The sequence below is a fragment of the Talpa occidentalis genome, unplaced genomic scaffold, assembly GCF_014898055.3.
Source record: "Talpa occidentalis isolate TD23 unplaced genomic scaffold, MPIMG_talOcc4v2.1 talOcc4.17, whole genome shotgun sequence".
In the NCBI taxonomy this organism is placed as follows: Eukaryota; Metazoa; Chordata; class Mammalia; order Eulipotyphla; family Talpidae; genus Talpa; species Talpa occidentalis.
Window position 1 is genome coordinate 13,025,220 of NW_023601754.1, and position 15,409 is coordinate 13,040,628.

Here is a 15,409-nt window from a genome sequence, read left to right on the forward strand (position 1 = left end):
GGATGTGCCATATGAAGTCTGAAATAGCACGTGGACACCACCAGCACTGCCAAGTGCTCCTGGAACCTGTGTTTGAACTGTAATGGGGGAGGAGATGCTCAACATTTCCTGCAGTGATTTTCAGTTAAGCAATCGGTTTGCTCAGCTAAGCACGTGGAAGCCTACTCTAAGAAAGCAGATTGGCAATTCCCAAACTAGGGTGCTTGCAGAGGTTTTGATGAGTGCAAATGACAAATCCTTTGTTGTATGATTCAACTGAAAAGAGCTCCTCCCAACTGTCTTCCTGCTAGGGACCAGGGGTTCCATATTAAGAGGTGCTTAGCCACACCCATGTCATATTCTTAGTCTAGCTGAAGTACCTGAAAAGGAGAAAACTCCCGAATCATTGTTCAATATTCTATTTCCACTTGACATCTAACAGTCACGTCAATTAAAGCCCTCTACGTGCATTACCCTAAATCTTGAAGTCATCTTGACCTCTTTTCCGGACAACTATCAATAACATCCCACCAGCAGTTTTCTCTCCAGTTCCCTGCAAGAGCCTAACTGTTCCCCATTACTTTCACTCTTGCCCTCCCCCTGCTCACTAGAACAATCTCTTAAAACCACCCTGCTCCAAAGTTTCCCATGGCTTCCTATCATACTCTAGTAAAATACACAGTGCTCTGTATGCCTTACAGAGGGCTTTATGATTCAGTCCCCCACTTACTTCTCCTGCCCATACCAGATCCTTCACTGTTCTTAAAAATGCCTCTGGTCTGGATTACCTTTTCCCCTCATCTCTTTACTTAAATGTCACCCACAAGAAAGGCTCTCCCCCATCACCTAATACTGCTCCCAGACAGCTCTTCCCAAAATAGCACCTGTCTCCTTACTCTACTCTATTTTTCTTCTTTGTAGACCCCATCACCATCAATAATATGTACATACTTGTTATTTGTTAGTCTACTCACCCCTCATCCCTTTTAACAGTGCCTGGCATGAACTGGCATTAATATAAATTGTTGCATGAATAAAGTGTGTGGTCCAAAATATTTTCCTGGCCAGCAGCTTGAGACAAAGGTAGATATTCAAAGGTAGAATGAAGAGTGATGAGACGAGAGACTGTTGGTTTATTTGGGAACAAGGCATAAAAAGGAACCCTTTATTCCTCTTCCCTCTCTGGTGGGTGAATGGAAGTGAACCACCACAGCAAAGGGAGAGCAACTCACAAGAATCCCTTGCAGTCCTTGAGCGTCCAAAGAAATGCAGAGGTGCCTGAGTTTTACAACTTGCAACTGTGATTTTTCTAGACAGACGTGCCTGCGCTGGGACTTTCAGATGACCCGGGAGCTGCTACATTCTCCTTCTTGTCTTCCGGTTTCATGGCAGGAAACAGAAGTACTTCCTACAAGTGATTAAAAAAAGGCACCTTGAAGCTAGAAACCATCTTTTCACAGCTACCCATCCTTTTGGCCTTTGGTTAGTGTTACCTCAAAAATCCAGGGATCTGTATACCCCGGCTAAAAAGACAAACGTGACCTTTTATTTCAACTGGTCCCTTTCAGTGTTAGAGGAGGGAGAGAAGAAATGTATGCACTGCTTTGGGGACCATGTTAGAAATGAATAGAGGTTCTCTTAAAACCTGAATAGCTCACCACAGAAATAAGATGACAACAGTTTATACAACTCAGAGGGTTGACTTTAATTAAATGAGATAAAGCAGTTAAGGGCTTAGCATGTCCCTTAAATCCTCAAGAACTGCAATTAGTATTCCTGTTGCATCAGAAAAAACCCTAGATTCCATCAGGACAGATGCACTGATCCTCCTGTGGAGCTGCACTTCTGTGCCTGAGGTGCCTCCTGCCCAAACCTTTTCCCTTTTTCTCAATGCCCCCTGGACCTGGCCTCAGACAGCAGGGATCCTGGCTCCCAGGGCAGCACACACATTGCGGGGTGCCGTACCTTTATGTTATTGGAGTCTGTGAGAAACATGGTGAGGCGGTCGATGCCCATGCCCCAGCCAGCTGTGGGGGGCAGTCCGTATTCCAGGGCAGTGCAGAAGGTTTCATCTATGAACATGGCCTCATCATCGCCAGCGGCCTTGGCCTAGAAGAGAGAATCAAAAGGCACCATCATTCTGGGCTGCACCGTGTCTCCATGCTGCTATACTATGCAGCAGGATCACCACTCATCTCGGGGAGACTGGACACTCAGCACTTCCTGGGAGTTGGGTTCCCACTAACTGCAGGATGGAGTCGTTTCTTTCAAAGATTTGGAGGTCAGGATTGATGAAATCTACCTCCAAATATACAGAAATTACTCTGAGAACACCCCTATTGCCTGAGACTGGTTTTCAGAGACTCTGATGGTTCCCAAGTCTTTCTCCCATTCCTGAAGCCACCCTTCAGGGGCAGTGCCAGTGCCAAGTGGACTGTGGAGCTCTTATTCCTTATCTCCCTCTCATCCTCAAGCACCTCACTAAACGTACATCTAAGAACTATTTTCTTGTTAGGCAAATGTATTTTCATCATAAGTATCAGGTCCAAGCTACTTTCAAGTAGGGATACTAGGGCTAAACTAGTCAGGTTTGCTATCTGAAATGATTCCTCTGGTGAAGCTTTGTTCTCTTTTCTGAAATCACGAGGAGATGCAATGACAGAGACTAGGGTTAAGGCTCCTGTCCCGGGGAGTGGGTGCACTGCTAAAACGCGTCTGCTCATTCTCCTTTCCTACCTTGGCTTGTTCTTCAAAAAGCTGGCGCTGCCGCACTGGGTCATTCAATTCAGTGTAGGCATTGCATATTTCCTTCTTCATGACAAACAGCTCAAACCTCTCGGTCAAACCCTCTTTAGAACGGTGCCTGAGGATAGGAGACCCAAGAGGAGGCTGAACAGAGTTTCACTGAACATCTAACCCAAGAGGAGGCTGAACAGAGAGCTGGGGGAAACGCACACTTGAGAACTGTAGTGAATGCAAGTGTTCCTGATTGCAATCTGAAGCCTGCCTGAATCCTCGCCACCAAACCATTTGGCTCAATATTGAAGAGGATGAGAGCACCAGGGAGCATTTAATCATCTTCACAACAGCCCTGTGTGGCAGACTGGGACAGAATCCACTTCCTATGTTTGTGCCCTTCTGGGTCTCTCTCAATACTGAGCCACAGCCAATGGGATATGAGTAGAGGCCTGAGTTTGCAAACTGGTATTTATTTTTTTTTTTTTTTTTTAAAGATTTATTTATTTATTTATACACGCACTGAGTACAGTCAGAAGCACGGGAGGATGACAGAATTCACCAGAGCCAGGGCGGGGAACAGAACAGGCAGAGTGACAAAATATACTGCTGAGGGGAGCAGCAGGCGCGGCAGGAGAGGTCTGTGTGCCATGTGGGACCCTTGCCGGTGGCTGGGGATCAAACTGGCGCTGCAGAGGCTGTGGGCAGCTTCGCAGCCCAGGGCTCAACTGCTGCGCCACCAGGGGAGGCCCTGGTATTTATTCTTTTGGAATGTTTCCTCTTGGGACCTGGCTGCCATCCTTGAAGGAAGTCCAGATCCCATGCGGAAGTCAGTATCCTGGCAAAGATGCCAGCTGAAAAATGTCACTTGAGTGACCCTAGCTAATACCATGGAGGGCAGAATACCCAAGGAACCCACAAATCTAGGAATAAATTGATACTTTATGCCACTACATTCCACAGTTGTTATGCAGCAACAGGGAACAGAAACACGGTGCTTTCTTACCATTTGGCCAACGGGCTCATTATCTGCGGGTGATCACAGATAAAAGTAGGATTGATGCAATTCACTTCCAGGAACTCCCCGACGAGCTGAAGGAGAAAGCAAAACAGAGCTAGAACTCTCTTCTGCATGGCATTTTGATCATCCAAGTCTAGGTGGAAGGAGACTCAGCTCTCACTCACACCTGATGCTATAGGGACTGAACCTGAGCTTCTCAATGGTGAGTAAGGACGAATGAGCGATCATACAAAACTATTTGACACAGAGTACAATAGTTCAAAACCTGTAATTGTCTCATTTCTCTCTAGGGTTTTCCTAGGAAGCTGTAGAAATTAGTTTTGTAGAGTTCATCCTCATAGGGGCAGGTCACCATTGGCCTTTCACCTTATCAAGGAGTCTGGCTGTGGTGCGAGGTGGTGGGCATTCAACAGCTTTTGCGACACAGATATCATCAAGAATTTTTCGAGTTTCTGTAAAGCAAATATAGGAAGTCAGGACAGAAGACGTCATACTAACCCAGTAAAAGTATATGAAGAGAACAGTGTGGGGAATTCTAGCCCTGGACCCAACTCACCCCAGAGCTGAACAGGAAGGAGGACATGCATGAAGGAATCGGCACTCTTACCTTCAGTTTCAAAAAGGCGTGTTTCCGGCAGTTTCACACCCAGGGCTTTCTCAAGCTCTTTTACCATGCTGATTCTCTGGAAGGGTGGGGTGAAGTCAATCTCAGTGGCTGGGCCTTCTGGGCCATCTGGGTGGTAGGTGACCTTGTAACAACCTGTAATGTGCTTCACCATACCTGAGAAAGAAATCTGCCATTTAAAGGGGACCAGCAGAAAGTCCCTCTTTATAAAAGCAGCACACAAGCCCTTTAGATGCCTGGGAAAGGAAGGGAGCAGAGAGTCACCTGAGATCATCTTCTCTGTGATTTCCATGACGTCGTGATAGTCTGCATAGGCCATGTAGAATTCACAGGTGGTGAACTCAGGATTGTGAGTCAAATCAATTCCTTCATTCCGGAACTGGCGTCCAATTTCATAAACCCGGTCGATGCCACCAACCACCAGCATCTAGCAACAACAACACACGCTCATGGCAGCTACACCTGTCTGAATGGCTCTGGAAAGTTTCTGTCTAACAAATGCTGCACTTTGGTTTTCACAGCTGAGGCAGGATTTCAGGTCTCTACCCACATTGTCTTGCTGCTTGGCTTGCTCTCTTTAGGCCTTTGCAGTGGACAGTCATCATTCTTGTTGGCTGCCCAGGACCTCTGAATAGTCTTCCTCAGCCCATCTGTGTGAATCTCCCTATGAAAGCTGCCACTCTGGGTAAGGATGCAGGCATATACATGAAGCTACTCAAAGACTATCTGTAGGTACTGCATTGCATTCATTCTGGCAAAGGGGCCTGCATATCTAGTCTTTAGAAACAGTAACTGCAGACAGAGGTCTTAATAGCTGTGACCTGTGTCTAGTCCAGAGGTACAGGATGTGTAACTGTGGTGCGTGGAAGAGATTCTGGGTTCTCATGGGAACAGTGAGCAATATGATTCAGAATCCTTCCTAGCTGTGTGGTCTCCAATCCTGACCCTCTGATCCTCCTAGACAATGTAGGCGTCCTTAACATATGAATATTTTTCTTTTGCTTCAACTAGCCTGACTAAGTTATATGGTCTGCAACTAATAATCTTAAATGACACCATTTTCGGTATTTACTCTGGTGATTTGAAGATATTTATTTCCAACTTCTAGAAAGGCATTAAGCTCTTTCTTCTACAAAAGAGTAAAAACAGATCTGATCCAAAGACTAATAAACTTAAAAATATTATGGGAACCAAAGTAGGTTAGGAGGATCTGCACATGTGGAAAAGACAATCCCTTTGCTCCCTGACCTGCAATATTCTACTGATCTTGTAGAGAAATTTAGAGGTTAAACTTATAAATCTGACAAACTAGAATACTCTCCTGGCTGACTAGCCCTCGTTGGCAACTCTCCCTCTTCTTTCTGACTGCTCTTTCAGCCAATGGTTTTCCAGCTCTTTGGTTATCTAAAGGCCAAGGGCCTCATCTTATTGATTACCTTATGGTAGAGTTCTGGGGCAATTCTCATGTACAAATTCATATCCAGCTCATTGTGGTAGGTGATGAAAGGCTTGGCCACAGCTCCTCCTGGGATGACGTTCATCATGGGAGTTTCAATCTAAAAGACGGGGAGAAACATTTAGTTTTCAGACTGAAGTCCTTAATCCATGTGTTGCATGGGGTATAGCCTATACCTGTTATATCCCTGGGTGACAAAAAATGTGAAAGGCTTAATCTTCTAGAATAGTGTCTCAGTTTCTATTCATACAAACACCACTAACACACACACTATTGTAAACTTTTATAAGCTCCTGAGGGGGTTGGGGGAAGCAAATACGGTTTAAAAATGAAAAATGATGTAAAAAAAAAAAATTAAAAAAAAAAAAACTTTCATAAGCTGTAAGTGGGTAGTCTTCTTGAGTTCAATTTGCAGTACATTAAAATTTTAACTGTTCATATTCTTTGACTTATTCTACTTCTAAGAATTCATCCTAAGGAACCGCTAACATATGAACACAGACGACAGGAAGGAAATCAGAAACCTAAATTGTCAGCAGATTATGCAGTGTGAAGGGAACACAAACATATAAAGGATTCCAGAATCTATGTCACTGTCATAACAGTGACATTATTTAGTTTACAGCAAAAAAAATGAAACCTCTCCAAAAAAAATGAAACCTCTCCAAATGCACCCTATCCGCAACATGTGTAAGCATATATATGACTACATATACAGTATGTGGCATGGAATGACGCACATAAAACTCAAGTTTGCGAAGGAAGTTAGTTGGAAAAAACTGAAAGAGGACTTTCAGTTTTGCCTCTAATTTGTTTGAATTTGTGTTATAGTAACATATTATAAATCTACAAATTTTATAAAATATAATTATAGATATAATTTATATATTTTTATGATTGTTTAAATTATATATAAAATTTTTATTAAAAATTTATCAAATATAAAAACTTTAATGCTGCCAAGAAGCAAAATGATTTGACAATTGAAGGTGACAATACAAGCATGTGAATGGCCCTACATCTTGTCTATTAACCTGTAAGTCGGGTCTCACTTTTCTAATGAGGGCAATAAATAAACAAATGGGAAAAAAGATGCAAGAACAGGGGCCTTTCACTGGGGATAAATGTTACTGACACAGGATACACTTTGGAAAAGGGAGGGAATAGCAGGAGGCAAGCACAGCCAGGTGTCATGTCAGGGAAGGAATGCTCCATCACCTCTAGGAAGCCCAACTCATCCAAGAAACTTCTTATAAATGTGATGATCTTAGAGCGGATGATAAATTTCTGCCTCACAAAGTCATTCAGGATCAGATCCAAGTATCTCTGGCGATACCGTGTCTCCTAAACCAAAAGCAGCACAGAGAAGTCACTGATAAGTCGGATTCAGTGGGATGATAAGCTACAGTCAGCAGGATCCAAGAGCTTACCTTATCTTTGAGGCCAAAGTGAAGATGAGGCAACATATGCAAGCAAGGAGACAGCAGCGTGATCTCATAGGGAATGATGCTCAGCTCACCCTTCTTGGTTTTCCCAGGATTCCCCTGAACTCCAATTATGTCTCCCCGCCGCAGTTTGTTATTGATACGAACAAATTCTTCCTCTGATTTATAATTCCTGAGTGAAAGGATAATGTCATTCAGCATACAAAATTCTAAATTGAAACTGATTACTGGTTTACTCTAGAACTCTCACTAAAACTATTAATGACTAGCCAAGAAGAAATCTCAGATTTAAGGGCAACTGTTCAAAGCGTTATCTTTTATTTTTAAATGCGGCACAACTTGAGGGGAGTTGTTCATTATGCTATTGGTGACCAATGGTATTTTACTCTCTTTTCTGGTTACCCAACAATATTCTTCTTCTCCTTAAACAACAGATACAAACAGAAAAGGCCACATGGGCCTCTGACCCAAACCAGGTTGCTCTGGGGTCAGCCTAGAAAGGCCTATACCTGGCTCTTTCCATATACCTGGAATTGGCCATGACTTGCAACTTGACCCCCTCTCCTCGAAGGTCATAGAAGATGAGCTTTCCTCCAGAAGCCCTTTTGGCATGGATTCTACCTAGAAAAAGCACAGCAAAAATACTGACTGAGACAGAATCAGAAGTCAGTGCCCCAAAATCTGCCTCTGTATTTTTTATATCAGGGCAAAACATAAAGCAGGACAATCTGAATTTAGCTTGAGGCCAATGTCCTGCTCATTTGTTTGTGACAATGACTCCCATTCAAACCAGTTAGGAAGAGCAGGAAGATTGAACTGGATTAGTCCCTGGATTCCTGAAAAGTGTGGGTGGCAGCATTCTTTCTGAATCCTCACAAAAAACAGAAAGCACAACTACACAGGCAAGGGCAATAAGCCACAGACAAAACTCACAACAAAATTAGGTGGGAAGCTATTCCCAAGAACCCCCAAATATAAGCAGTGGGGCAAACCACTTAGAGGCCTAGAACCCCAGGACCTTCACACAGGAGCAGCTGTGGGGAACAGTGGGGTGTCTGATGAACTTGAGAACCGGAAACCTCCTCAATAGCTACAGGTATTTGCTAGAAAATGTAACAGGCTAGCTTGGAGGAGGATGGCCGAAACCAGGAGGGGAAGGTGCCAGCTGCCACATGAATGAATACAGTAAGAGCACTGAGACAGTCTGGGGGAAAGACCTTGAGTTCAACCCCCAGGAACTCTCTGAATTTAACAGCCAGGATTCTCTTCTATGACAAGATCTCACAAATTTGAACGAGACCAGGAAAACAGGCACAAGTAAGAAAAGGCCCAACTAAGTGAGGAAAGGAAAGGGTTTAGAAATCACAAAAACAATGAGAAGGAGCGTAAAGAAGTTGAAAAAAAGCTACCTGGACCAAGTTTTCTTTAACATTCAGAAAAGTAATTTCACAATAAAAGCAACCTAACTAACAGTACTGAGTTCAAATACAATATAAAGTTATTAAATTTTTGTTACAAGGGAGAATAACATTCTTATGAACAATGAAAGCACTCAAGATTGCTCAGAAGAACAATAAGTTCTATTTCACAATGAGCTGAGATATTAAGAAAATGACTCAAAACATGAAGAATACAAATGGTAATTAGAAAGACTAAGAAATCAGGTGACACTTGAAAAGACTGAGTGAATGTCTTAAGAGAAACAGAAAGTAAAAGGAATAAAGCTTAAAAATTAAAGTACGAAAAAGAGATGAAAAAGGATTTGAGATGAAGTGAAGATCCAAAACAGATACAGAAGATTTGAAAATACGTATCCAAAGCACACATTGTATGCCTGAGAACTCTGAGCAGGAATGACCGACATCAAGACATTTTAGTAAAATTACTGGAATTTGAAGAATCTTTAAAATACCATTCAGGTACTGGCATCTTCAGATCTCTCTGATTGGTGGGGATTATCACTCATTAAACTTTATGGCTTCTTTAAATATTCAAAATTTACAATAATAGCTTACTATTTGGAAGGGACAAGACAGGGTTTAATTTTTTTTAACTAAGGAAAAGATCTCACATAAGATAATAAACTCTAGAACGACAATGTTCTAGAAACAATTATATAAAACATTCTTAGGTCAGACTGGAATTTTGGGAGCCATGGCTCCCAAAGATGAAGGAACTAAGAACAGCAGTATCAGACCCTTCTCTGCATCATGACTTCACCTGAAACATGAAGGGCCGCTCCAGTCTCTGAATAGATCTACAGGCAATGTTCAATGCAGGCTAGTTTAGAGCAAGACAACCCAGTCCTCCCTCTGTGCCACAGAAGATAGATAGCTAAGGAGACTTCCTACCTGCCACTTTTAAGGTGATGTTAGTCAGGTGATCTCCAGGTTGCAGGTGATTGTATTCCTGTAGGAACTGAGTGAGCGAGATATCTACATGGAATTTGTGTGGGTACGGGTCTTCCCCACTGACTTTCAGTTGGTGGACTGCTTGACTGCGGATCTTAAAGTATTGCTAATCAAAAAAGAGAACAAAAAGGTTTTGAGACGTTGAACCTGAGCTGACCAGTGGCCCACCTAACAGAGCGCTGCATTCTGTTTCAGAGGGGCCCAAAACACTTAAGTTTCTTTAGCGGAGTCCTCTACACCCCTGAAATCATGGGACTGGATACAGAGTGAGATGTGCAATTAAAGTACGTAGGGGCACCAGATCCGTAGTAAGAAATGCAGGTCAAAATTTCTAAAATGCATGGTTCAACAACAAAAACTGGGGTTCTGCCTAAAATAGTAACGTCATCGCTTTTGTGGTGGCACTTGCAAGATGATTCACCTATCTTCTTTCCTACCCCTGGTCACACATCAGACTTTCCCCCATGGCAGGCATATTGGGGGGCAGGGTGGGGGGGGGCTGGAGGATATGAAAAAGGAATATTCTACAGCAGGGGTCAGCAGAGTTTTTCTGATGCAACTACTACTCAACTCTGTTGTCTTTGGAAAGAAGCCCTGGACATATGTACACAAATGGGCATGGCTATGTTCCAATACAACTTTTCTTTCACACAGGATGAGGTAGGGACCACGGGGACATGTGGCCCACAGACCACAGCTTGCCAAATTCTGGCCTAAAGTAAATAAACCTTAGCTCACCTTTAGGAAGATACTTCCGCTGGGGCTGCTTCAAGGCCCCGGAAGATTAATCACTCACTTGAAATATTGAATGCTCCCAGGTGCCTTTTGGGAGTTTATTAGAAAAAAAGCTCAGTGCATGTTTTTAACCAGGGAGTGGTAGGCCCACCCTCATCCTTTTGTTGTGACCCAAGACCCAAAGCCAGTTCCAGTTCCTGTTTGTCTATTAGTCAATGGTCCTGAAGAATGTGCCCCAGAAGTCTGGGGTCGGGGGTGCTGGTCCAGGGCACTCACATTTGGGTCCAGGCTCTCTTCCTCAGCAGCCACTCCATTGTCAGAGGTGTGGTTGGCAGCAGCGTTTACAGCCTGACTTAGTTGCTTCTCACTGAGCTCCTTCTGCTTGGCTTCTTTCTCTGCTACTTTCTTCTCAGCTTTCAAGCGTCTCTTTAGCTCACTGTTGGGGAGATGAAAATGTTCCAGGTGAGACTTTCCTGAAGAGTCCTCTACTGTCTTCTGTCCCATACCACTTTTCAAAACATGATTAGCCTGGGGGACACCCCCACTTCTAGTATCTTAGCCAGTAAATTCCACATGTCAAGGAGACAAAGGAAAATAAGCAAGATCTTCCCCAGTCTCTGCTTTCGATGCTGAGGTCCTTGGCATTAGATCCCAACTAAAATCAAGATAGAAGAGTAAATAAACCCTACCGATTTGTTTACAAGGCAACATGGCCCTCTGTGGCCTCTCTGCCCCTCCTCAGGAGTGGGGTGTTGGGGTGCAAAAGACAGTCTTTCCTCTAGCACAGGTCTCACTTTGCCCACTGGAGCCTGGCTTTGACAAGAAACTGGGCAGAACAGTGTGCAAAGCAGCTGCAGCACAGGGGATAATGTACCAGACCGCCTGGGACTAAATCCTGACACAGTCACCTATCAATTATGCAGCCTTGGGTAACTGACTTAACTTCTCCCCGAAAATGGAAATTTTATACTCTCTTCTTCCCAGACACTGTTGTGAGGACTGAGACTACATATAGTGACTACCCTGTCCCTAGTATTTAGTAGGAATGCAAACATTGAGTTATTCTACATATCCCTCACTATCTTAAACCCTCAGGACAGAAAGCTCACCCATTTGGATAAATTTCCAGTAAATCCCTCACTGCTCAAGCTGTTTTTTTCCCTTCCCAGATGAAATTTATTGGTGTGGCTTTTTCTATGGTGAGCTTCCTTTATAGAGTAACTGTGCCAAACTCTTGTAACTTGTTACCTAAGACTCAAAAACTATGGGGTTTTGGACAACTTGGTATCTTATCATCTGAAATATTGCTATTTAAACCCAGAAATCAAATAGATTTGGTTAGAGAATTACCCTCATTATTCAAATAGAATTGATCATTCTTTCAAACCATTGAGTTTAACCAAATATAATAATGAACCATGGCAAATGATCTCTGGTTATGTGTGGATACTGTATTTCTTCAAGACACATCCTTAGACAGAAAACTGAAGAGTTTAAAGGTAGGCAACTCTTTCTAAATATAATCTGTAAAAATTGTGAGAATAACCTTCCAAATGTTTCCAGGCTAAATGCTGTAAATCAGCCATCTAAGCCTATGTGGTTCTTCCCAGCATTAACATAATCTAACTAGCTATTAAACATTAACATTATTTAACTAGGTGTTGCGCTTGAAGTCATATTAATCACTAGATAAACCAAAGCATCAGGAGTAAACTAATACTAGAAACCAAATCAAGTTCAGGAGCAAACAAATTCTAGAAAGAGGGCAAGAGAAACTAATCCGCAGTAAATCCTTCATGTATACAAGGCTCTTGTTCTAAGCACTGGTCTACAAAAAGATCCACAAGTCATCTCAAGAATCGATGAAGTGGGAATTTGAATTTATTAAAATGGGTTTGGTAGTAGGGTTGTTTCTTTAGCAACAAGTCCAAAGAGACAGCCAGCAGCTAAACAGACAAGGAACTAAGTAAGGGAAAGAATTTTGCTCCCAGAGCGATAAAGGTAACAGGCACCAACCTTCCTTTATCAGAAAGTGGCTTGTCCTTGTGAATCGTTGTGAAAGGAGCAAGTTGACACTGTCGCAGCTCCCTCTGCCCCCACTGTGCCCAGGAGGTTTGGCGCAAGGAACCCCTAAAAAGCCTTATAGCAGCTTGCGTCAACATGGCAGAACACCCTGGAACTAATGATTATCACCACCTAACGGGAAACACAGAGATGTGGTGTCAGACGGGACAGACAGTATACATATACCCAACCAACACTTCTACTCACTTACGTTGGGGGTGGGAGTTACATAATCTTATAGTGTCTCACTTAAGACCCTCTTAACCCTAGAACACTCACTGTGCTGCAAATATAACTGACATTGCTTTCAGTCCTGACTATGACAAAAAAGATGCATACCAGGGGCCAAAAGTGAATAGCAAATTCATCAATGGTATACAGGTAAAAATGACCAGAACATTCTAGAAAATAGGAGACAGGAGTAAGGCAGTGTTTTCTGAGGCCCCCGACATGTAGTTGCTTTCTTAGAGATGAAATAAGTGGCCACAAAGATGGCAATGGGAAGCAAATAAAATGTCAACATCAACAGCAAACTCTAGAGAAAACTATAAGCAGGCTACACAAATTGCAAAATCTAGAGAAAGCCAGAAGCAAGCGTCTCTGTGTCAAAAGTAAGACCTGTCTGGAACTCTAGGAAGAAGGAAAGGAGAATTTTTCAAAAAGTCTCAAAGTTCATTTTGAGACATTAACACGGAAAGGCAACAGAATTACAGGGATCAAGTTCTTAATTCAAATAAATTTGATCTTTCATCTCGAAATGAGTTACTCAGCAGGTGGATCACTTGTTTTTTAAACTTGGAGAAAACATTCGACATAAAATAGTGCTCACTAATGATTCAGATCATGGAAGTCCCAGAAACAATTAAGAAGTAAAAGTTGGCGCAGCGGTTGAGCGCTGGGTTGCGAAGCTGCCCGCGGCCTCGGAGGCGCCGGTTCAATCCCCAGCTGCTCCCCGGCCACCGGAGGAGGGTCCCACATAGCAAGCAGACCTCTCCTGCCGCCCGCTGCTCCCCTCAGCAGTGTACTTCAGTCCTTCTGCCTGTTCTGCTCCCCGCTCTGGCTCTGGTGAATTCTCTCACCCTCCCGCACTTCTGACTGTACCCAGTGCATGTATAAACAAAAACAAACAAACAAATAAATAAATAAATAAAAATGCCTCTTAAAAAAAAAAAAAAAAAAAAAAAGAAGTAAAAGTTAATATATGAAAATTATTTTCATATGTACATTCCTCAGTAGAGGAATAGATTGTTTGCAATATATGGGCTGTATTGTTTGCATATTTAATTTTAGATCTCTGCACTCTATGGGGGGTGGGGGAGGGGAGGGATTGGGGTCAAAATAAGGGGGTTGCAATTGTATGGGGAATATAATAATAAAATTTATTAAAAAAAAAAATTTAGATCTCTGCTCTTGAGCCCTGGATCCATGATAGCCCACATTTCAGAAATGTAATCACCCAGAGCCTGGGTTTAATTTGTAAAAATGGACATTAACACTTCCTTTGTGGGACTTTTAATGAGATTAGGCAGAAAGTTTGCATAGTTCTAGCACCGTTCCTGACCCATAAAAGCTACTTTAAAAAGTGGTAGCTTGTCATTTAGATAAGAAAAGTAAGTAGATAGGAACTGGCCAGTTTCCTCAGTTTACCTTGAAACAGCACTCTCAACAGGAGACCCTGCTGATGAGGTATCTATTATTTACAGCCCTAAAACTCAATTACTGATGTGCCAAAGTCCAGTCTGCCTTCCAGAAAGCAGAAGTCCAGACCAGATTCCAAACACTGAAAGAGATCAATCAGATACTCTCATAAGCGGAGTGCTACATTAGGGTGCTATGAATCTATAGGATTTGGATGTTCTGCTCTCGTTTTCCTTTATGCAAGAAATACACTGTAAGGTAACATTTTTTAACGGTTTAGTCTAGAGCAACTCCATCAGGGTTCAGCAAGATAACTGAGTCCTAATGCACTAAGACCACCATTATATGTAAAGAATGAACTTCTATGCCCCAAGAATAGTTCTAGAGAGCAGTTATGTACCATCTGTGGTAGTACTGAGAAAAGTCACTCAAATCATTGCCAGTGTCCTATGCTTCAACTGAAGAGCGCTGTCCGAGAGGGACTGTGGTATTTAGAAAACACACGATAACAACCAGTTAAAGGGAGGCTATGCATGATTTATTTACATTTACCTGCACACTGTGGTTACTAAAGAGCTAACCAGCAGGGCTAAGTGCAGTCTGGTGTATTCAGCTGAAAAAGGCAGGCCAGAGTGCTAGACATTGGTCACTCACTCCATGCTCACACATCCTTTGAATAACCCGTACGAACTGGGACACAATACAGCTTCAGGACTCACACCCTCAATGCCCAAGTTTCAGAACAGCCTTGATGAGGCCAAAGAAAACTTTCGGGAAAGCCAGGGCATTTAATATTTCTCCAACTTCCTTTTCGGGGCGTGGCTGTATAACAAGAGCAACCCTTTCTCAGGGGACGTAAGCGCAGGGGTTTCGCTTTCTGTCGTCTCCTCTGTTCTCCGTCTTCTTACTCCAGGAGCAGCACACGGGGCTCGGTGCCAGCGCCGGGCAGGCGGCTCCTGGGCACCCTGGGGGATGTAGTTTCGGGGCGCAGCGGCACCATCCCGGCGTGTCCATACGCACAAGCACCGGCCAGCATGTCCCGGGACAGCCGCCTGGGCCTGAGCCCCGAGGCACTTCCTAATTCGGACTCTCCGACTACACATTTCTTAGTTACCCGCCGCGACACTTACTTTTTGCTCAGTTTCGCCTCGCCGCCATCCACTTTCACCTCGGCCCCGTGCACCGCAGCCATCTTCCCGACGGCCAGACCTGAAAGGGACGAGGCTCGCCGCGCGAATTGTAGGTCACCGCCGGAGGCCCCGCCCCTTCCGGGGAGAGGGGGCGGGCACTTCCGCGCGC

At 43.5% G+C, this 15,409-nt stretch overlaps 1 protein-coding gene across 2 annotated transcripts; it reads right to left on the reverse strand.

Annotated features, from left to right (window-relative positions):
* Window positions 1–1,115: 1,115 nt before the first annotated feature.
* KARS1 (lysyl-tRNA synthetase 1) lies at window positions 1,116–15,358 on the reverse strand. 2 transcript variants are annotated; one of them, XM_037516176.2, is made up of 15 exons: window positions 15,241–15,279; window positions 12,425–12,604; window positions 10,685–10,844; window positions 9,614–9,779; window positions 7,790–7,883; window positions 7,248–7,434; window positions 7,036–7,161; window positions 5,798–5,917; window positions 4,626–4,788; window positions 4,344–4,517; window positions 4,103–4,188; window positions 3,722–3,807; window positions 2,716–2,842; window positions 1,945–2,088; window positions 1,116–1,387 (listed from the first exon to the last, which is right to left on the reverse strand). In XM_037516176.2, exons 2-15 carry the CDS (start codon window positions 12,568–12,570, stop codon window positions 1,289–1,291), a joined length of 1,878 nt encoding a protein of 625 aa, XP_037372073.1. In that variant the 5' UTR covers window positions 12,571–12,604; window positions 15,241–15,279; the 3' UTR covers window positions 1,116–1,288. The 2 variants fall into 2 exon arrangements, with proteins under 2 accessions (XP_037372073.1, XP_037372074.1); XM_037516177.2 differs by lacking the exon at window positions 12,425–12,604 and having other exon boundaries at window positions 15,241–15,358.
* Between the last annotated feature and the right edge of the window lie 51 nt (window positions 15,359–15,409).